General features: G+C 40.6%; 1 protein-coding gene across 13 annotated transcripts in view; it reads left to right on the forward strand.

Moving 5' to 3' along the window:
* The window catches only part of Mtmr3 (myotubularin related protein 3), a 122282-nt gene that overhangs the window by 92675 nt on the left and 5590 nt on the right, over positions 1-24017 (forward strand). For 10 of the 13 annotated variants that reach the window (XM_047560368.1, XM_047560367.1, XM_047560370.1 and 7 more), the window contains 10 exons: positions 1903-1999; positions 4605-4718; positions 9983-10191; positions 10722-10853; positions 11837-11948; positions 15304-15499; positions 16599-16784; positions 19054-19224; positions 20578-20723; positions 21591-22986. In XM_047560368.1, coding sequence (XP_047416324.1) covers positions 1903-1999; positions 4605-4718; positions 9983-10191; positions 10722-10853; positions 11837-11948; positions 15304-15499; positions 16599-16784; positions 19054-19224; positions 20578-20723; positions 21591-22986 — 2759 coding nt within the window. The remainder of the gene's footprint in view (positions 1-1902; positions 2000-4604; positions 4719-9982; positions 10192-10721; positions 10854-11836; positions 11949-15303; positions 15500-16598; positions 16785-19053; positions 19225-20577; positions 20724-21590; positions 22987-24017) is intronic. The other 3 variants (XM_047560377.1, XM_047560378.1, XM_047560379.1) reach the window with 1 other exon arrangement.

Raw genomic sequence — 24017 nt, forward strand, 5'->3', positions numbered from 1 at the left:
AGAAGACCATTAATAAAGGTACTTTTGCCTTTGCAAAATTTTGGACCTGTTATCAGGACAAGGGAGGAGTATCTTCTTTTATTAATGAACTTGGAAGTTGCCAGTTTTACAGCTTTTAGATTGTGATTTTTGAATGAAAGACTCCCTATTTAGTTCTTTTGCCAAAAAAAAAACAAAAAACTTTTTTTTTTTAGTTGTAGATGGACACAATACCTTTATTTTATTTATTCATTTTTATGTGTTGCTGAGGATTGAACCCAGTGCCTCACACGCACTAGGCAAGCACTCTGCCACTGAGCTACAACCCCAGACCCCTGTTTAGTTCTCCATGGTCAATATTCCTTGCTATTTGTAGACAGATGGCACCCCAATTTGGATAACTTTCTTTCCTATTTGGAAACCTTTTTTTCCTATTTGGAAGCCTTCTACATTGCTTCTAAAACTTTTCCAAATGGGGCAGATTCAGCTGCTATTTCTCCCTGCAACTCTGAACCTCATCTTTTTATAGTTCTCCTTCAGGAAACATATAATACCTAGCCTAAGCTGAAGAAATACAGTTTAAATGGAAGTAGTTTTATAGAATTGTCCTTCATTCAAGTAATTGCTGTTTCCTATTCTATAATTCCTCTCCCAGGGAGAGGAAAGCTTTATGCTTTGATCATCAAAGCAGTCTGTTTTGTGCTTTTATTTGTCATTGTGATTTCTTCCAGCCCTCACCAGCATTTATTTTACAACCTGTAACACCAGGTTGTGTATATTAGGGGTCTGCTTAATGTTTTTGTTTTCGTTTTAATAAATTTATTTCTCTGGTAAATGCATTTTTAGGGAAGAAAGTTTTTCAGATTTACTGACTTTTATGTTAGGTTCATTTTTACCTTTATTGCTATCATATGGAAGTAAAAGCCAGATTCATCAGGGTAAATGTAATCAGGTTTTATCTATTCAGGTGGATGTTCTTATAGTTGTGCAGCATTGAACTCAGAGTCATTTTACCATGGAGCTACATCCCCAGCCTTTTGTATTTTTTGAGACAGGATCTCCCAAAGTTGCTTATGGTGTTACTAAGTTGCTGAGGCTGACTGGTCTTGAACTTAGGATCTTCCTGTCTCATCCTCCTGAGTTGCTGAGATAACAGACATGTGCCATTGCTCCCAGGAAGCCCTTTATTTTAGTATTGTCTTTCCTGGGATGTCTGGGTACTGGCAGTTGGGACTACTACTATACTTGACTACTACTATACTTCTGTAATCTCAAGGTCTCCAGAAACCAAAAGATTTTTCTTACTGTTTGGTGACCTTGACCTGATCTGAGCTGAAAGGAAACTATAGCTTTATTTATTTCACTTGGTATGAATTATCCATGTATTTCATTGAGGGGGGGAATCAATGCTTGATTAGCCCCTGTTGAGATCATGAGCCTAATAATTTATGCACCATCTTGCTGTTCTAAAATTCAGAAAATTCTCAAGTTCTGAAATCTGACCCAGAAGGTTTCAAATAAGTATTGTAGATCTTCATTAGTATTCCTAGTGACTTGTTAATTAATTTTATTTATTATGTGTATTGTCAGAGTGTGGAAGTAGGAAAGTAACCAGTATAGTAAAAGAAGGAACACGGCTTTTGGGGCCAGAGAGATATGCCATAATAATCTGTCAATCTGTTTGTTCTCTGTAAAATGAACTAAGTGCTGTTACCCTTACAGTTGATATTAGAGATTATGTAAGTTAATTCTTGATCAAAGTTAAATTTCTTTCCTTTTTATTCTTTATAGTCTTAACTTGGACTTATTTATACAATTCCTATCTTAACAGATTTTTATCTATAATGGAACAAGGTAACCACGCTTTTATTCTGTTTTGCAAAATGATACTCATTTCTTCTTTCTGCTGTCTGTGGTCCCTAGGGGAGCACGTAACGTCAAGGTTTAAGAATGAAGTGGAGCGAATGGGTTTTGATATGAACAACGCCTGGAGGATTTCTAACATCAATGAGAAATATAAGTGAGTTATATGGGTTCCCTGTAGACTGTGTTTGACAGCCAACACCTTTGGAATCCCCAGTTCTCATGTGGTAGAACATTTGAACCCAGACTTTTCTTTGAAATAATAGTTTTATTTATTAACCATATGATCATCAGAGCACTTCTTGAGTCTTCTGTTCTGTTGCTACCACTGGAGTGGAAAGTGATCTTTACTTAATAAGAACCTGGAGTATTCCTTTCTATCCCCTCTAGGCCTCTGTTCTTGCACATGCATGTCTAGATCATATTGTGTTTACTTGTAGGTAGACATTGTTCTCATCACCACTTGGCATCACATGAGAAATAGGATCATTGATCTCATAAATAGTGACAAAACATTCAGAAACTAGTTTTTATGACTATAATTTGAATCTTATGAAATGAACATAGGTAATACTCTGGTCTTTTGTTGATATAAAAGTAACTTCACAGTTATACAATAATTTGCCCATTAAATATTTATGTAACCATTATTAAATATTTAGCCATTATTTATTTCCTTAAAACATGTAAGTACTGGGGGGCTGGGGAGATAGCTCAGTTGGTAGAGTGCTTGCCTTGCAAGCACAAGTCCCTGGGTTTGATCCCCAGCACCACCAAAAAAAAAAAAAACAAAAAACAACAAAACATATAAGTGCTTTGGTTGGGGGAAGACAGTTAACTACTGTGATTTCAGTGATCTGAGTTTCTGTAAAACAACGTTGTCTGGAAAATTTAAATTAATATATCCTTAAGTTTCCTTGAAGCACTAATCATCCTTTGGTCCTTTGTCCTGCCTCACATTATGATAGCCATTTTCCTGGTCTATCTATGGCTGACCATCAGAGTGTTTCATTTTTCATTAAAAAAGCTGTAGTTTGTTAGCTATTAACATGGACCTTGCTCATAGAGTTATGAGCCTGGGGTGTGGTGAAGAGTCACAGTCTGCAGATCTATCATATCTTTACTTGCTGTCAGTGGCAAGTCACAGGAGAGAAGGAGAGTGAAGACTGGAGAAGGGAGAGTTTCAGAGAACCTGAGATTACCACAGGCTTTACTGATTGCAACTCCCCTTTTCTATAATGGATTCGCTTACTCATAAGTGAGCAGCTAGTACTTGCTTAAGGATTGACTTCTGGATAATGTAATACCTAAAGGACAGTGAACATAATGTTCAGAAAAATTGGGGAGTCAAAAAACTGAATTAAGCCATGCTTGTTTAAAAAAAAAAAATCCTTAATAATATGGGTTTAAAAAATTTACTTCTTGTCTTTGAGTCTACTAGTTCCACTCCAAAACCAGCTCTTTATGGTCTTTTTACTATAAAAGAAGAATCAGAGCCAAATCTCTTGAGTTTAAAACAGAATGAAAGGAATGAAACTCATGGTTAGAATATTAACCATGATCATTGTGTCCAGGTTAAGGGTTAGGAATTTATGGGCTACGTGTTAGAAAGTTTGTATAGCTACTCTCAGTCATATCCATTTTCTTAGTTTAGTAAATTTCTGATACTTTGTCTTCTGGAAATTAAGGAAACGGCTATCATAAGGAGAGGGTGCAGAGTGATCAAAACCCCCAGTTCCTAAGCCAGTGCATTTTTCTGTTTCTCTAATACATAGAATAGGCTAGAGCAAAGGTCGTTGGTGTTGGAGGTGATTAGGTTGTTGGTGTGTTCTAAGATTGGAATTAATGTCTATGGCGAACTTCACTATTAAAAAGGAAGATTGGGTTACCCATAGAGATGCTGTCCTATAAATAAAAACCTATCAGAAACACAGCTTCCTGGGTCACCAGCTTGACTGGTGTACAACTAACATCTTCCCTAATAAAAAGAGCTTTTTTCCTCTTGAATATAATTTGTTATGAAATGTGTATTATAGAAATTATGATTAATAGCTGATTCACATTACGAACTTGGCTCAATGGGATTGTATGTGTGCACCTGGGCTGGCATGTGGTATTGTTTCCATGTACTCATGGCAGCTCCTTTTACGTATAATTAGGACTCTCTGGTTCAAATCAAAGAATGAATTAATTGTAAGAGGGCTCTGGAAACTTGAAATTGTGAGCAAAACCCTCCCCCCCCCCCCCAATTTCCCGTCAACGAAAGCATGGCTAACTAAAGATCTGTTGGGTCTGGTGTAGTTAGAAATGATCTGTATATTTGTTCTAACAGAATTATGGTAAATAAGGAGAGTTTCCCTCAACTCCCCTACATCCTGCTTTCTTTGATAGATTGCCAGATTCTCAAAAGGCAACATCAAAAGCACCAATCCAAGAGATATATACAAGCAAACATTTATCACACCTCATTCTGTTGAGGAGACCACAATTTAAATAATGCCCCCCATTGCCTTTATTTAAAAACACGTACTTTTAGTTGTAGGTGGACACAATACCTATATTTTATGTGGTACAGAGAATAGAACCCAGGGCCTCACACATACTAGGTGAGCGTGCTACCAGTGAACCACAACCCCACACCACCCCCACATTGCCTTTGGTGTGATAGCATGATCAGTATCTCTATGCTTGCTCACCTAGTGTCTCTTTCTCCTCTCTCTCATTCCCTCTTTCTTCTTCCCCTTTTTCATCTTTCTTATTAGGTTATGTGGTAGTTATCCGCAAGAGCTCATAGTGCCTGCCTGGATCACTGACAAAGAACTAGAAAGTGTAGCAAGCTTCAGGTCCTGGAAACGTATCCCTGCTGTCATCTACAGGTAAGTGTGAACTGGACTAGCTTCAGCTTGGGTTGGTGCTACCGCCCATTACTTGTGGTCTGCTGTCTCTGCTATTGCTAACCTAGGGAGGAAAGGGTTCAGAGAACTTCTTAGGCAAGTCTGTGCTTCCTTATTGCTAAAGCTGTTTCTCTAGTAACACACTGATACTGCATTCTGTGCATCAGCTGGTGGTTCAGTTGACAGTGGGAAAATTTAATAGAAAAGCAGATGGACTTTTATTTAAAGATCCTTCTTAGGTTCATTCTGTGAGAAGATAATGTGCTCCTTATTGCATTTAGCTTCAGATGTTAGCAGGGTTTTTGGATTGAGAGAGGTGAGTCCTCCTAGAAAGTGTTGTGGGAGAATAGTGTTGAATCATCTTTGATTGTCTTTGTGATTGACACTTCAACATGTGGAAGAATTCTGTTTTAAGAGGGAGCATTTAGAGAAAAAGGGCGGGGCTGAGCTGGGTTGAAGATTTCAGAGATCCAAGCTGTGAGAGCCAAGGAATGCAAGTTCTAGAAAGAGATGTTAGAATGACGATGGAGCATAGGTTTTGGAGAGACAGACCAGAGGTCAAGCCTATTCTGACTTTCTTTGCCGTGGCTCTTGAATAAGTCCCCTAAATGACCTCAATCTATTCCTAATGAGTAGAAGGGGAAAGAAGGTCTTATTTTGCAGATGCACTATGCCATCTGAATGAGGGCCTATAAATATTGGACTGCTGCTTTTTTTGGGGGGGGGGGGTTGAATTTAGGGGCAATCAACCTCTGAGCCACATCCCCGACCCTATTTTGTATTTTATTTCAAGACCAGGGTCTCTCTGAGTTGCTTAGCGCCTCGCTTTTGCTGAGGCTGTTTGAACTTGCAATCCTTCTGCTTCAGCCTCAGGAGCCACTGGTGTTACAGGCATACACCTCTGCACTCAGCTACTGGGCTTCTTCTTTAAAAAAATGTTCAGAGCAGATTGTAGGTTGTATACTTGAGCCCTGCTTTTATAATGCAGTGACTATCTCAGTTCTTACAGTATCATATGAAATTTTTAGGAAGTCCTCATTATATCCTGTAGCAGTCTCCATTTCATTTTTCCAGTTTGCAGCTAATTGGTCCAAGTCAATGGCTTACTTAGAAACTCTTTGAGGCCAGGAGGCATGCCACAGAAATATTCAGGTTGTGGGAAGGAATTTTTCTCCTTGTGGAAATCCTGTGGAGGTAACTAGTTTTTTCATTTAGTTCACTGAAAGCAAATTCTGATGCCCACCCTGAATACAGAAGGAAGGATTTTTGTTATGGCCCAGTGGAACCCATTAAGTTTTCAATCTCAATTTTTGTCACTCGTACTTTCACACACTCCCAAAAAAGTAGGTCACCAAATTTACCTATCACTCAAGTGGTAAGGATGACACAAGAATTAGCAGTGAAAACTGAAGGGATTTATGACTCTTGTTAATGATCAGCCCCATTAGAATGGGAAAAGAAGCCAGCTGCCGCTCTGAATTGCAACTGCATTTGATTGGGCATTTGCAAGGATTGCTGGCTTTGGACATAAGGGGGAAGTACTCTCATTTTCCATGTTAGAGACTTTGAGTGAATTCTCCCTTTTGGTAGAGAAGCCTAACTACTAGGTGAAGAAAAACTAGAGTATAATAGAAGTGAGAAGTCTTTTTTTCTAAAATTTATTCTAGAGGGCATGAACTCTAGGGCTTTTTTCCCTTTGTATTTTTCCTAAAATTTATTCTAGAGGGCATGAACTCTAGGACTTCTTTCCCTTTGTAGAGACCATAAAGTATATATGCAAGTGAAAATTCTTACAATTTTTCAGAGAAAGTCTCTCAAAGATTACAAATGAAAGTTCATCATGGTGTATTCTTTGTAAAGCCAGATAGGTTTTCTGTAACTGATCACTCTGTCTCAGAACTTGTAGTGTTTATCTCTGAGTGCCAAACTGGGTTGTTATATTAGTTGGGAGTTTTGTAAGGGGTACACTGAAGTATGTTTGGGACAGTCCACCAGTCTCTGCTCTACCAGCCTAGGTGACTGAACCTGATATTTATTTGCTGAATTTGGTGTATGTAGATTGCAATAATGATTCCTGAGATTGCTAGTAGCCAGTTACTTGATAGCACCATGCTGAACCAATGTCTGATTAGGGCTTTCTTTCTCCGACTGTGATGAGAGAGCACTTAATTGGATTTATAACTGAAGGTAGAGATTGCTCTAACATTAGCAAGATGGTGCAAAGAGAACCCATCTGTAGTGTGATTCACACCTCCCCACTTCGTGCATGTGATGATTATTAGTAACTCCTAGTCATGTAGAGAGCTTGCTTAACCATAAGTTAGGGATGGTTAAAACAGTTATTTCTATGTAAAATTGAAGCTTTTAATGGATATCTCAACTTTTATACTTTTCCTGGTTCTCTTTGTTAAAGTGATAGAAATGCTTTTAAATTAGTGAGTCTTAACTGTAGTGTTTGAATTTTCTTTCATGCAGTCTAAAGTATTTAAGAAGGCAGTAGTCCAGTTGAAATCTAGCCAATGACCCTTAAAACCCAAGACCCAGGCTGAACAGTGCCATCTACTGTTCCTCTAGGGCAGCATTGTGGAGGAAGAGGATGCTCAGGAAAGATTCCACTAACCTCCTCTTTGAAGCTTTGCAGTCATTCACCTCAGTGGTTACCCAGTGCCTATTATTTGCAAGGAGTCATGTTAAGATTCTTATCAATGAATTTTTTTGTTATCTGCTTTTGGTATAAGGGTTTGAACCCAGGGGCACTTTACCACTAAGCTACATTCCCAGCCCTTTATTTATTCCTTATTTTGAGACGGTTCTTTGTAAGTTGATTAGGTTGATTAGGTCCTCCCTAAGTTACTGAAGCTGGCCTCGCTGCAAACTTGGGCTCCTCTTGCCTCAGCCTAGTGGGTGACTGGGATTACAGGTGTGCACCACCACGCCTGGCCAATGAGGTTTTATTTCCAGTTTGACTTCATTCAGCACATGAGCCAGTTGAGGGTATTAGCAATATAGAAATACTTCCAGCTACTTGTCTCTCCTGGCAAGGGAGGATTTAAAAACTGTAAGCAAATTGGTAGTTCCAGTGAAATTTGATTATTGCCAAATTGAATTTATTGTTCATGAGCTTTAGGATTAAAAACAATAGTCTCTCATGTTGTTCCATGAAGAAAACAAATAGATTCAGTAGTATGTTTTATTTAAGTCCATCTGTGTTGTATTTATGTGTTTGTGTTTGCTTATATACGTTTAAATATAGTTTTAAAAGAAAGTATAAAACATGAGCATTTTCCTTGGAGATAGAGAATTAGGGGACATTAAATTTTTTGCTTACCAGCTTTTTATTCTAATAATTTATTTTTACTGCAAACTGATTACTTTCATAACAACAACAAAAAGCTTTATTGAGCTATGCCACGTAAAATTGACCCTTTTAAAATGTGCAGTTTAATGACTTTTAGTATACTATATTCAGAGTTGTTCAACCTGTCGCTACAATCCATTTCTGGTACATTTTCATCACCTGGAAAAGATATTCTGTACCTGTTAGCAGTGATTGCTTATTCCCTTCTCAATACCCTTAACTCTGGGTAACCAGCAACTATTTTCTCTCTTTAGATTTGCCAATTCTTGATATTTCATATAAATGGAATCATAAACTATGAGGCCTTTTGTGTCTAGTTTATTTCACTTAGCATAATATATTCAAGGTTCATCAGTGTTGTAGCCTGTATGAGAACTTTATTCCTTTTTAGTGCTAAGTAATTTTTCTCACTTTTTAATTACTATAATTGCCTAATTAGACAGCACTTGGGGTTTTATTAGCATCTTCAAGTAGACTGTATGATTTTTGCTTTTGAAAAAAGATTTATCAGCATATGGTTTATTGAGGTTGCTGCTCTTTTCCAAGAGCCTGAGGAAGGATAGTGGGCTTATTGAGCCATTTGCCTAAATAAGAGCAGTTTTGACTCATGCAATCTCAGATTTTATAAAGCAATCCACTGTGGGCTAGGCAAGGGTTTCAGTCCCAAAGGTGGGATCTGTTTGTGGGGAGTGGGGAGTGTCAGCAACTTAATGAGGCCCTAAGCTACTTAGCAAAACCCTATCTCAAATTTTTTTTTTTAATATTTATTTATTTTTTTTAATTGTATACAAATGGGATACATGTTGTTTCTCTATTTATACATAGAGTCAAGGCATACCATTTGTGTAATCATACGTTTACATAGGGCAATGATGTTTATTTTTTTTTCCCTTCCCCCCCACCCCTCCCACCCCTCTTTTCCCTCTATACAGTCCTTCTTTCCTTCATTCTTACCGCTCTCCTTATCCCTAACCCTAAACCTAACCCTAAACCTAATGCTAACCCCTCCTACCCCCCATTATATGTCCTCATCCGCTTATCAGCGAGATCATTTGTTCTTTAGTTTTTTGAGATTGGCTTATCTCACTTAGCATGATATTCTCCAATTTCGTCCATTTGCCTACAAATGCCATAATTTTATCTTCATTGCGGAGTAATATTCCATTGTATAAATATGCCACAGTTTCTTTATCCATTCATCAACTGAAGGGCATCTAGGTTGGTTCCACACCTATCTCAAAATTAAAAAAAAAAAATTAAAAAGCTGGGGCTGGGGAGCTGGGGAAGTGACTCAGTGGTTAAGTGCCCCTGGATTCAATCCCTGGTTAAAAAATAAAAAGTTAAAAAAAAAAAAAAAGACCCAAGCTAGCCATGAGCGCACAGTTGCTGTAGTAGACCCTTAGAAGTCAGTGAAGTAACACATTTTCCCCCTCCTATTCAGCATCTATTATTCTAGTGCATTTAGATACCATATCAGAAGGGAGGAGTTAGTTATTGACTGGCAGATTAATGTAGTATTTGTAGATCATTTTTACCTTATTTCCTAAAAATATAATATTCAAATACTGAAATTATGAGTATTCATTTATTTTCTTTAAGAGTATGCATTTATCATTTTGTAAGTAACTTTATAGAGGTCTCTATAATGGTATGATAGATGAGAAAAATGCATATAGGTTTTGTTGTTAATGTTGGTGTATAAGTTTTTCACCCTCTTTAATATTGAGACAACTTGAAGCCAGCTCAGTACTTACCTAGAGAGTAGGCTGTTTGTTAATGTACTTAAGATCCTCTCCTTATTCTCTATGTGAGTGTAGAGTATCTGAATGGGCTCCCTAAGTATATACATTTAGGATGGTACAGTTGTTCTCTCTTGTTCCCTGCACAGGCACCAGAGCAATGGAGCTGTCATTGCCCGATGTGGACAGCCAGAGGTCAGCTGGTGGGGCTGGCGAAATGCAGATGATGAGCACCTGGTGCAATCAGTAGCCAAAGCTTGTGCTTCTGACTCCCGATCAAGTGGCGGCAGCAAACTGTCGGCTAGGAACAGTTCTCGAGATTTTCCCAATGGGGGAGACCTTTCTGATGTCGAGTTTGGTAAGGTACTCCCTGCACACACAGCAGCAATTATATAGCATACGAGAAGCTTTTCTTGAAGTGGCCTTTTCTTTAGAACAGTTTTCCAGAAGAGAATTTGATGGGATTATTTGAGGAGTCTTGGATCTTGGCCAAGAACGAGAAGATTCTTTGTTTCAAACTGGGCTTAAGAGCCTAGAGTGTCATGACAAGAATGGAGTATAAATGTGATGGGGGACTTGCAGTGTGTCCATAGTCCATGGACGGAGGCACCAGGCTTTGGACTATCGATGTAAAAATGAGATATAAGAGATGGGGCTATGTGGCGCTCCATGTTTACTGCAGGAGTTGGTTTTGGAAAATGAATCGTCAACTTCTAATAAGAAGGCAAAATAGAAAATAAACTAAAAAGAGAAGTTCATATATCTAGGTCTGGTTAGGAGGTTTCATTTGAGTTTTTTTGGTACTATAACTTATGCCTCTGGTTCTAGTTTTCAGAGTTCTCAGAGAGACAGGCTCATTCAATTTTTACCCCTTCCTGATGTCCACAGATTCTTCTCTATCAAATGCTTCAGGAGCAGAGAGTTTAGCCATCCAACCACAGAAGCTTTTGATCTTGGATGCTCGTTCCTATGCAGCAGCTGTGGCAAACCGAGCCAAAGGAGGAGGCTGTGAATGCCCAGGTAAGGTGAATGGTGCTTTGTCCTCAAATACTCTGTCCTTCTGAGTCCAGCCCATGCCCAACCTGAACTTAGTTCTCAATTTGAAATAAGTGATAAGCCATATTTCTCACCCTGTCTTGACAGCCAGAGCGTCTCTTTATAAATTCTTACATTGTGTGTTCTTTTCCAAGCAGATGTGGAGTGCAGCGAAGCCGAATAGTTTTCTTTCCCTGTGCCAACCTTTAGGTGATAAAGAAAGCAGATCTTCCTTAAGACCTGTTCACATTTGGATGCTGCTTTAGTGGCTCGATTTCTCAGCCTTCTAAAAAAGCTTTTTGTTGCCTTTGACAGTGGGTATGCTCCTTACTGACCTCCTAGCAAATTCCATGTGGGGATTTCTCCTTAGAAAATCTGGGGTGAGAACTGAAGCAGTAAATACAGAACTCTAGTCAGATGCCCTTGTCTTGACTTGTAACACCTTTGCTATTTGAATACTGACTTTCCCCAAGGAGGGACTCCTTGGTACCAGTTGTGTGCTGATGGTGCAGGAAGAGGCACCAAGCTCCTTATTTAGGTGTGACCTGAGCTGGAAATTGGAAGCAGTTGTATCAAGGTAAAATTAAATGCATGAAGGCATTGTTCTGCCAGATTGTTTTCAAAGAGATTCCAGAGCCACAAGTAGATGATGCCCAGGAAGTAAACCTGGAGTGAAATGGAAGTTTATAGGCCTTTCTTTTAAAACTTAAGAGCTTTTATTTTGTTAGTACCTTCTTTACAGCTCTGACCTTCCCTTTTCTCCTCTTTTACAAATACAGCTAAAATTCAAGTGCCGTTTTCCTCTTAGAAGAAAGCACTGGACTAATAGTCAAGCATCACAACACTGCAGTTTCATTAGTCAGCAGCTGCGATTGATTTGTTTTATAGCCAGTTTTCATCTTTTAAATTTGGTCATGCAGGCTTTAAATTCAACATATTTGTGTTCTCTTTATTATTATTCTTTCCAGATTATTACCCGAACTGTGAAGTTGTATTTATGGGGATGGCAAACATTCATTCTATTCGGAGGAGTTTTCAGTCTTTGAGGTTGCTGTGCACACAGACACCAGATCCGGGAAAGTAAGACTGACTTTTATTTTATATTGCTCTTTTTTTTTTGTTGTTGTTGTTTTTGTTGTTGTTAATTAAATTTGGAGGTATCTTCTCCTGATTGGTGGTACACGTAAGTTGTAATTTGGACATTCTGCATCAGGAGCAGGTCACCACAGAGCAGAGGTGGAAGAAAAACCCAGCACTTTGCAACATCTTAAAATGCGCAGCACAGGAAAAATTTCAGTCCTTTTCAAAACAGAAGCATTGCCTTGTTTTTGCTGGGACTCCCACCCTTTCTCCTTCATGTTGTTTTTGTCCCAAATCTTTTTTATTCTTTGGTTTTTGAAATCCTGTAGTAACATGTAAATTTGCTGTGAACTGGGTTGTTTTACCATGAAAAATCACAATTTACTCATTATGTTCTAAAATGGGTTAAACTTGTCATTAGGTCAGTTCCTTTTATATTTGTTTATTTGCTTCTGATTTTTAAACTACTCTTATTAACTGAAACATATCATGATTTTTATTACTTATTAAAAATGAATGGCGGGGCATTTGTAATAAGGAAGGTAAAGTAATATCCCCTGCAAGGGTATTATTTGAATACAAGATAAATTAGGAGCAGGGCTCTGTAAAGCAAATATGGACAATAAATATTTAAAAACTCCTGTTCTACTATTTCAGGAAGCCAGAGATGGTGCCAGAGAATGGAGAAAATCAATTTTTCTGGTGTTTGTGCTAAAGCCCATGATCATTTCCCTGGGTCCTATTCAGTAGATTTCATGATCAGATCAAGTTTGCTGCATTCTTTATTGGATTTATTAAATCAGGTGCTGCCTGAACCACTTGTACTGACTTTTAGTAGCAAAGAATTAAATTCATTACAGTTCCATTCAGCCCTTAGGTTAAAGCAAGTGTCCTTTGTGGATAGAATGATCAAAGAAATGAGCTTCCTGCTTTCCTTTGGATTTGCTATTTGCATTTCCTGCACAATTCCAGAACCCAGCCGGCAGCACCCTCTCCTCTAAGATGAAGCATAGAAAGTGCCTGGTTGAGAATCCAGGAAACCTGCCACAAACTGACTTTGTGACCTTGGTCAAGTGGCTTTATTACTGTAGGTCTTAGTTTTTTGTCTATAAAATGAAAAAGATAGATTGACACTTATGTGAGCTGTCCTATCTTCCATATGTTAAAATTCTGAAAACAGCTTTTTTTTTTTTTTTTTTTTTTTTTTTAATGGTACGGAAATTGAACTCAGGGGCACTTAACCATTGAGCCACATCCCCAGACCTTTTTATTTTTATTTTGAACAGGATCTTGCTAATTTGCTGAGGCTGCTTTTTTTTTTCTTTTAATATTTTTTAGTTGTCAATACATCTTTTATTTCATTTATATAGTTGTGGTACTGAGTATTGAACCCAGGGCCTCAACATGCCAGGCAGGCATCTATGTCACTGAGCCCCAACTCCAGCCCTGAGGCTGACTTTGAACTTGCCATCCTCCTGCCTCAGCCTCTCAGGCCACTGGACTTGAAAAACTATTTTTTGAACTTGGAATCAAAAAATATGTTTATTAGCTCTTCCCTGCTCCAAATTAATGTCTAGGGAATTTTGTTAAAGCAGCAGCAAATCATAATGCACTATTCAAACCTCTCTTGTGGGAAAAAAGAAGTTTTGGCAGTGATGGAATGGCTGTATCAGTACATCCTCAATGGGTGTTTGGGGTTGTGGAGGATTAAGGGATGCTTCTGCTCTAGTTTAAGAGTAGCACAGGGGAGTGTACGATCTTCCAGAACCTCCTCAGCTGGCAGACTTCCGAGTGCAGCTTTTCTCTTAGACTGGGATAGCACCAGCTGGTATTTTGTAACAGTTCGGTCATGTTCAAAAGAACCCTACACTGATTCTTTTCTTTGCCATTTCTCCAGAGGCAGGATGATAATTTAATTTTTGATCTCTTAAACCTTATGGTTTGGTTTCCTTCAGGACCATGTGAAGAGTGAGAATAAACAATAGGTGCATCAGGAGAAAGTGTTTCTTAGTACCTACTAGGAGATGGAAAGTCTTGGGATTGTATTTTTATTGATGATAGACTTATAGCCCCTTAAACAGTAGGACTCCTCTCTGTATGCTAGGCACTGAGTACATCTGTGATGGAAACAGTGTTAACCCTCCAAAGAGTCACAGTCTGGGTGGTAGACCAGACTAATCTATATGAAATCAGTCCTTATGCACTTCATTCTGTAGTCTGCTTACCTAGCTGGGAAGACCCCAGACTCTTCCAGAAATTGACATTCACTCCCCAAGATTTAGTAGGCCTTTATAGCTTTGTCCTGTAGTCCTGGTGTTGGCAATTACTCCTAAAACAGCTATACCACCACTTCATCCTTTGACAAAGTATTTATTCCTTCCTCTCTGACTCAGTGTTTGAAGACCTGGACTTGTCTTAACTACAAATCTGACTGCATTTTGGAAAAATTCGAACTTGTTTTTGGAAATTAGGGACAGAGAAATGCACAAGAAACCAAAATGTAAACACAGATTAAAAAAAACAAAAGCAAAAACTCAAATGTGTCAGTTTGTGATTACTCCCAAGGGGCAATTCTTGCTATCTTATATTCTTTAATGTCTCTTAAAAAAAGATCCTTCTAGGTCCCTGCAATTCCATGTAGCCATTGGTAGAATAGTTTTCATAAGTCTAAATCATCTTGTTGGGCCCATCCAGTTTAAAAAAAAATATATGTGTGTGTGTGTATGTATTTAGCCGTAGACGGACATAATACCTTTATTTAATTTTCCTGAGGATTGAACCCAGTGCCTCACATGTGCAAGGCAAGTGCTTCATCACTGAGTTATAACCCCAGCCTCCATCCAGTTTTAATAAATATTCAAGACTTGAACAGTGGTGTTAAGATGTGGCTAATAGGCGATATTTCTACCATTCTCATGTGTAGTGTCCGGTGTCCAGCTTATATCTCATTATAGACTTTGTATTTTGAGTTTACTTTTTCTGTTGAGCAGAGTTGTCCATCCTTAAATATCTTCTCTTTTACATCTCAGAAATGTCTCTCAGAAGGTTCCAGAAGAGGTACTTTTCTTATACTGTGTGTATCTACTATGGACCAAAAAACATTAAATTTAATTTTCTCTCATCAACGTTTTAGAACCAAAGGTGGTTATATTAAATACAGCCCTTGTTTCTAAGACTGTCTTCTCTTACAGAGTAAAGATTGAGTGTTATCTTTGAACATGTTTTATAAACAGATTTTCTGTTTTGGCAGTGCCACATTTGAAGAGAAAAATCTTGGGGAATTGCTTTTTTTTGACAGGCATTGGATATGATCAATTAATCTTAAAAATTGCCTCATCCCTTCCTATTTTCACAGTTGGCTTTCAGCTCTTGAAAGCACAAAATGGCTTCATCATCTATCTGTGCTTTTGAAGTCGGCACTTCTAGTAGTGCATGCTGTGGATCGTGACCAGCGACCTGTACTAGTGCACTGTTCAGATGGCTGGGATCGCACCCCTCAGATTGTGGCACTGGCTAAGCTCTTGCTAGACCCTTATTACCGAACCATAGAGGTGAGTGTGTCCAAAGTTTGGGAGCTGGTACTTTAGAACAAGTGTGGGAAATCTCCAAGGATCTTATGATCATTTTTGTGTGGTGGCAAAGCAAAATTTGTTTTTAATCATTCTTCCTGTATCTTGAGCTATATTGTAGAGGTGCCTACTGCAGTTCTTACGCCTATTAAAATGGGGAAGAATGTAAGTAACAAGGTATTGGAGAATATAGATCTTTTCTTTTGTAGCCTGTCCACATGGGAAAGTTTTGGCTAACCCAGGAAAATGGGACTTCCCTAAAAAGGATTTTGGTTTGTTTATGATAATGGTTCTAGATATTACCACCAGAGTATTCTGTTCAGAAGGAGCCCCACTTTAAAATAACCTATTTTGGGTTAAATAAATAAGAAAAAACCACAGAGTACCCTTAAAAATACATATATAATATATGTGTACATAGAGGATACCTGTATTATGTATATGTGAACATTTGTAAAAATCTAGGGTGGGGAAGGATTTTACAAAAATGATTTTGTAAATATAACACCAAAGGCAAAATCTTCAAAATAAAAGGAAAATTAGGTGGGGATGTATGGCTTTTATAGAACATTAAATATTAATTTTCTCTGGGAAATTATCCCTGAAGTGCCCTGGGCATGGTGACACACACCTGTAATACCAGTGGCTCAAGAGGCTGAGGCAGGAGGATGGTGGATTCAAAGCCAGACCCTGTCGCTAAAGAAAAATACAAAAAGGGCTGGGGATGTGGTTCAGTAGGTTAAGTGCCCCTGGGCTCAATCCTTGGTATCCTCCCCTACACCCCAAAAAAATTATCCCTCAGGATGTTTGTCGAGAGGCTAAAAATATGAACAGATTCAAGAAAGGCTTAGTTATATGCATTGTTAGTGCCCTTTCTGTGAGTGTGGAATAGAGTTCAGAGAATTGAGAAAGTTTCTTAAACTTGTGTCCCACCAGAAAGAGAGCCTTTGGCTATGGACCTGGGCTAGAGGAACCTACTGGGAGGCTGTTAGAGGGGGTTGCTGTTGGTGACACCAGGTTCGGGACTGCTACAGTTTGGATAGCCCAGCACAAGTGGGCTCTCTTGGGTGTCTCCCTGCAGGGTTTCCAGGTCCTTGTGGAGATGGAGTGGCTGGATTTTGGCCATAAGTTTGCAGACCGTTGTGGTCACGGGGAGAACTCGGACGACCTGAATGAGCGTTGCCCGGTGTTTCTGCAATGGCTTGACTGCGTTCATCAACTTCAGAGGCAATTTCCTTGCTCTTTTGAGTTCAATGAAGCATTCCTTGTGAGTTTGGGCTTGTGATTCTACGTTTTGGGAACCGTCTAAATTGGAAGTGATACCAGTGCAAATGTTAGTGGGCCAATTTTCACATGAAAGTATGTAGCCTTTTTAGAATTTAGAGGAGTGATTATTTTCTCCTGTTTTTATTTGAAAATAACAATAAATAGGCATTTGTTCACTCAGTAAATCCGGATGTATCATGTTTTTCTTGCAAACCTTGAGTTGTTTTAAAATTAGCTTTTAAAAGAGATGATAGAAACCCTAAATAGTAGTTAGAAGTAGAAGCAATGAGAATGTCCCATGATCCCTCCCATCCATCAACCAAACCCCGGACTGTCTCCAAAGCTCTCTGCTCTCTTCTCCTTCAACTGAAGATGCACTGTCCTTGCCCTTTTTAGCCCATCTGTTCTCCTACATGCCAGTTCCCATCTCCTCCCATCTGTCCTGCTGACTGGCTCCAGCATATCTCCTCTTTCCTTCTGCATCTGCATGTTTCCTTTTCCCAGATCATAGCTGTTAACATACAGACAAGGTGTAGTATATACATACAGTCTTTCTCAAAACTGTTTCTTAGTCCTGCATTCTGTTTCTAGCTCTCATCCTATATCTCAGGTCTCTTTTACTGCAGAGCTCCTGCACTAGCTATCTCACATTTCTTCTCCTCTCTTAAACCCACTCCAGGGAGGCATGCACCACAACACTTCGCCTAAGCTACTCTTGTTAAGGTTACTCTTTCATGTTGGTGATCCAGTGCTCAGTCTTTATCTCTTTGATCTATCATTACCTTTAGGCATAGTTCATCTTCTTTTTTGAAATACTTTCTCAAGTTGACCTCTCACACTTGCCACTTTTGTTCTCCTCTTAACACCTCTGACTGGTCCTTTCTGTCTCCTTTACTGATTCCTCTTGGAATGTCCCAGGGCTCAGCCTCCAGACTACTTCTCCATCTAACTCCTTCTTTAAGGATCTTGCCTAGTCTAGTGGCTTTAATTGCTCTCCGTGTGATGAGAGTCCATTGCGTAAACCTTCAGTTTAGACCTCTCTACTTTACTTTAGCCTCATGTAATACAATCATGAATACTCAGTATCTCTATTTGGACATCTTAATGGCATTTCAAACTTAATGCATTTAAAACTTAACTCTTGATTTCTACATCTCCCATCTAAAACCTAATCTTCTAGGAGTCTTCCATCTTACCATTTGGCAACTCCATCCTTCTAGTCATATAAGGCAAAAAACATTTATGACATCAGTAACTCTTTTCATATTTCACATTCAGTCTGTTAGAGTCTGTAGTTCTGCTTTCAAATTGTATCTAAAATCTGATTATCATCACTTCTTCTAGTATCACATTGGTCCAGGCCACCATTATATCATACTCTAATTTCAGAGAGTCAAGCTAGCCCAGAGGGAATCCTTCTAAAACATTAGACAATGTCATCCCCCTGCTCAGAAACCTCCAGTGACTACATTTCACACAATAAAAGCCAAAATCCTTAAAATGGCTTAAAGGGCCATCTTAGAGGTTACCTCTCTAGGCTTGTTTCCTCTGATTCCCCCACACACTGGCCTCTTGCCTGCCTCTCAGAGACTGCAAACATGTACTCCCCTCAGAGCCATTGTGCTTCTGGTTGCCCCTGCCTAGAGCATTTTCCAGCAGATACTCACATGACCGCCTCTTGTCCTTCTGTCAGGTTTCAACCAGTGAGGCCTTCCCACAGCCCAGCACCTGCCTGGTGTCCCTCTCTCCCTGCCTTATTGTTCTTCATAGCTTTTGTCACCTCTCCCCCATAGCTAGAGCAAGCTGCATCAGGGCAGTAATGCTGGTTGTTGATTGCTGCATATCTAGCACTTCTGGCACCTACAGTCATGCCTGGGGCAGGTGAAATGTTCAGTAATGATTTGTTGAATGAATAAGTAATTTTACAAGTGTGCGTTCATGTTAGACATGAGTCGTACACTGACCTGCTCTGGTACGCAGCTTCTGTGCTCTGTTGCTCTTGAGGGTGACTGCTAACTCTGAGGCTCAGGGACTAACAGGGAATCTAAGAGGAATGGGGGTGTACCAGTCTATCTGTAACTCAGGAATACTGGTGATTGGAGTCAGGCTCTGGAGTTGGTGGTGTGAAGAGGAGGTTGTTGTGTGATCAGCCAGGCTCCCCCATCCTGACAGAGTGAACTGCAGTACCCTCAGACACATCAGGGTTGATGGCTCTGCTGGACTCCCTTATGTGCCCTACTGCATGATTTTGCCTCATTGGACTCCCATAGGTGAAACTGGTGCAGCATACATATTCCTGCCTCTTTGGAACATTCCTGTGCAACAACGCGAAGGAAAGAGGGGAAAAGCATACTCAGGAACGAACATGTTCTGTGTGGTCGCTTCTTCGGGCAGGCAACAAGGCTTTCAAAAACCTACTGTATTCCTCTCAGTCAGAAGCCGTATGTATCCTTCAGTCTTTCCTCTGTCATCAGTGGAAGAAGTTTGGGGTGGGGGACATATGGGAACCTGTTTGAATAGTGCTTGTTTTTGTGAGGACATCTCTCTATCTATGGATGGGCTGTTTCCATTTTCCTGCACTATTCTAAAACCGACCTGTTTCCTGATGATGCTTCCACCTGCTTCTGACCACTCTGCTTAGGGTGGTTTGGTATAATTCACATCTCTACTTTGCCAACCTAGACACCAATCTTTTCTGGCACTTCCTCCATTGGTTAATGTATTCCTAGACATGTTTTGTCTAACTGGGGGAAAAGGCACTTATGTTGTTTTCTGGGTGCTTCTGATAGCTCAGAAGGAGTTGTTCCCAGGCCCCTGGAACTGCACCTGCAGGTGATGATATCCTCTGTAGCTTCTCAACACAGAACTGGGTTTGACACTGTAAGTGTGTGTCTGATTCTCTGCTCATGTGAGAGCTGGCAGGCCCTTTAAGACTTTGTTCCCCACAGGAATACCTTCTGTTTAGCAGAGGAAAGGGGACACATACATCTGTGTGTCAGTAGATGGTAAAATTCCTTTGTCAGAATGCATCTTAAACCCATAACAAGTCAGAGCAGGTTAATGAGAGGTTATATTGCTTTGCTGGACTATTCATACGCTTCTCATTACATGTAAATAATCAAAGAAAAGATTTAAGCCAAACTTCTCTCCCTCCTTCACCCTGCCTGCTGGGGAAGTAACAGTACAAGAAGAAAATACCCTCCTTTTCACATGATTAATTTAAATGATCTTATAAAGTAGGTTGTCAGCTTCTGCTGAAGCCAGACTTTTATACAGGGGAACAGACAATTGCCATCTAACAGAATGACTCACTTTCTTATGCAGTAAATGCAGCAAATCATATGGATGAAAGTCAGTCATTCAATAAAGATATCTTGAGAAATAATTAATGAAAAAATGGATCTTTAAAAGATCCTTTAGTGGCTAGGGTTGTGGCTTAGGGTAGAGCACTTGCCTGGCGTGTGTGAGACACTGGGTTCAATTCTCAGCACCACATACAAATAAATAAATAAATGTCCATTGATAACTAAAAAAATATTAAAAAAAGAAAAAGATCCTTTACATTTTCATGCCCTTAAGAGGTACTTAGGTGAAAAATGTTGCCACACAAAATCTCTAGTCCTGTGTTGATCTTCTTTGGAGGTAGTCCTGTATCCACAGATGCTACTTTCCCTGTGGATCTGTCCCCCAGTCCTGTGGGGTGTTACAATTGGATGTTTGTTCTTAATCTTTCCAGATATTTCTAAAAGGCTTATTGGGACATATTTAAATCTGTGTCCTCTCCCCCTCCTCAGGTACTGTACCCTGTGTGCCATGTGCGTAACCTGATGCTGTGGAGTGCAGTGTACCTGCCATGCCCGTCCCCTTCTACCCCTGTGGATGACAGCTGTGCACCATATCCAGTCCCAGGCACCAGTCCTGATGATCCTCCCCTGAGCCGGTGAGTGGAGGGTTGATGCCATAGGCCTCAGGTCCTGTGTGGGTGTATTCCTGTATTGGAACATGCCCAGGGATGGTTAAAGATCATGATATTGTCTGGCTCTACAACATCATCTTAGGTCTCCGAAGTTTTCTCAGGAAAGATAATAGAAGCCTAGTCTTCACAAGTGAGTTGGGCCCTGTTGCTGCATTGTTCTGTAGTATGCAAGCAGTTTCTCAATGTTAGAGAACATCCTCTGTGCTTTTTGTGAGCCCTGGTTTGTGTTTCATCCACTACTCTCTGCTCCTGCCTCCCTGCCCTGATTTGTCTTCTGAGGCTTGGAAGAATGCTGTGAGATGACAGAAATGTTGGCTTTGCTACTTATGAATTAGCTTTATTAAATTCAGAATGATGGGGTAATGAATTAAAATACTGTAATATTAATGAATCAGCAATCTGACCTTGTCACCAGTTCAGAAACACAACAGCATCATGAAGAATGCCTTTTTTTTTTTTTTTTTTTTTTTTTTTAAAGTTGTCAGTGGAACTTTATTTATTTAAATTGAGAATTGAAACCTGGTGCCTCACACATGCCAAGCAAGTACTCTACCACTGAACCACAATCTCAGCCCATGAAGAATGCCTTTTAAAAATAACATTTGCTGTTAGCTTATTTGTATGAATGGGGCATAGGTTAGAGGCAGTGCAGATAGGAAGAGGACTTATGAGGGAACTTTGCATTGCAGAACATCACTTGAGATACCATAGCTCCTTTTGTAACTGTGATGGACCCAGTTGTGAAAAATCAGCTTATTAAAACCTATTGTTACCTGATCTCCTCTGAATATCCTCCAAGATTCTTACTTTCCCCAAACTTCTTTCTTTTAGCCTACCAAAGACTAGATCATTTGACAATCTGACCATAGCCTGCGACAGCACGGTGCCTCTGACCAGCCGGCGCAGCAGTGACCCCAGCCTGAATGAGAAGTGGCAGGAGCACCGTCGCTCTCTGGAACTGAGCAACCTTGCTGGTCCTGCAGAAGACCCTTCTGCTGACAGCCTAGGAAAGCCCAGCCGGGTGCCAGGGGGCGCTGAGCTGTCTGTGGCGGCTGGGGTGGCTGAGGGGCAGATGGAGAACATTTTGCAAGAGGCCACCAAAGAGGAGAGTGGGACTGAAGAGCCTGCCCACAAGGGTATTGTGGAGATGCCACAGATCAAAGAGGAGGACAGGAGGATCACAACTGAGGGCTCAGCCATTGTACTTTACCAAGAAGCAGAGTTGGGTGATGCTACTCTGAGGAACCATGCAGACTCCAGCCTGTCTCTGTTCTCACAGGGTATTTTTGAACAGCAGGGTGGGCCCAGTGTTCTCCCCAGTTCACTCCAGGACTCCCCCGGGGGAGAGGATTCCCCGGAGGTTCCTTTGGAGCAGCCTTCAATGGGGGATATTGCAGAGAACAGGGAGGGTGCATTTCCTCCCACCCCAGTAGATGTAAAAGTTGGTTATGGTACCTCACTGTCTAGTTCTCTACCACCTTCCCAAGTCCCTTTTGAGACCAGAGGACCAAACATGGACAGTTCTATTGACATGTTGATGGAAGATAATGTGAAGTCAGAAAGTGGACCTCAAGTCCATCGTAAGCCTTGCCTGGTTATCACTGGCAGGTTCAGTGGCAAAGACATGCTTCTCCCAGCACTGGAGCCCAGGCCTGCTGAGAGGAGCCTGGTTGAGAAGCCACAAGGGGGGTCAGTGGTACATAGGACTTCTCCTGGTAGCACTCTCAGCCCATCACGGGCCCCTTGTGCCTTGCCCTTAGCCGAATGTAAAGAGGATTTTGTGTGTAATGGTGCCCCAGAGACTGAAAACAAGGCCTCAGAGCAGCCCCCAGCGCTTGGCACCCTCCAGAAGTACTCCACACCCAATGGGCACTGTGCCAATGGGGAGGCTGGAAGGAGCAAGGACTCACTGAGTCGCCAGCTATCTGCCACAAGCTGCAGCTCTGTCCATTTACACTCAAGAAACTTGCACCACAAGTGGCTGCATAGCCACTCAGGAAGGCCATCTGCAACCAGCAGCCCTGAGCAGCCTTCCCGCAGCCACCTGGACGATGATGGCATGCCTGTGTACACAGACACGATTCAACAGCGCCTGCGTCAGATTGAGTCAGGCCACCAGCAGGAAGTGGAGACCTTGAAAAAACAAGTCCAGGAGCTGAAGAGTCGCCTGGAGAGCCAGTACCTGACTGGCTCCCTGCGCTTCAATGGGGACTTTGGAGATGAAGTGGTGAGTGGATCATGGTTCCTCTGTAACTGTCTGAGAGGAGATGGCAGAGAGTGAATGGGCACCCTTTTTACCCAGTACTTGGTGACTGGTGAGGATTTCTAAATGAATTGAAAAGGTTTAAAATAGGCCCTGTTTAGAGAGGATGAAGATCAGCCTCAGCCACGAAAATGGAAAACTGCCTCTTTTCTGCTTTGCTTACTTTTCCTATCTTGTTTAGGCAGTTACAGAAAGGAGACCATGCACTGCATGGGTGATAAGATCTCTTCAGAGAGAGGATCCTGTGTTTTCAGAAGGGTTTGAACTTAACCAGAATGACATTTGTAGGGTGGTGCCAAGTATTTCTGTCAAATTGTAGTGCTTGTCCTACCTTAGAAACTAGTAAACTGATAGCCTTCCCAGATGTGGGCTGTAAATTTAAAGATTTAGTTTAATTTTTTTTTTTTTTTTTTTCAAAGCAAATGTTTGTACGCACCCTTTGGCAGATACTGGCAGTAGAAATGGAGAGGAGGGGATTGGTTTGCTACCACTGGCTTGGCAACCAAAAACGAGAGTACTAGAGGCAGGGTTTTCAAGAAGGGGCTCTCTTCTTTGGGTGGGTGTTGTCAAGTACAATTGCAAACTGGGCTCTGAAGCAGTCATTGTACATTAAAGGCGGGCATATCCAATGACTTTCAATCCAAAGTAACTTTTTGGCTTTTAATTTATACTAATGATGGTTTCTCATTGTTGCAAAGAATCCTTCAGAGAAAGGAGGGCTTGCCCAAAGCACTATTTTAACTAAGTGGCATGGTTGGATCAACAGACCCACCAGAGCAGCTTACATTGGGAGTTTACACTCCATCCTGGTCAGTTCTCTCCCACTCACTTCCTGGAACCCTAAGGTCCATATTTCAACTCCAGTGTCACTGCACACAACCTGGGTATCTCCTTTCAGCTGAGCCCAGCACCCTCTCTGTACCTGTTCAACCCAAGGCTTGATGGTTAATGCATCTCAGGTTCGGTAGCCATAGCACTTAGCCTGTACCTAGTCC

The sequence above is a fragment of the Sciurus carolinensis genome, chromosome 8 (assembly GCF_902686445.1).
Source record: "Sciurus carolinensis chromosome 8, mSciCar1.2, whole genome shotgun sequence".
NCBI lineage: Eukaryota > Metazoa > Chordata > Mammalia > Rodentia > Sciuridae > Sciurus > Sciurus carolinensis.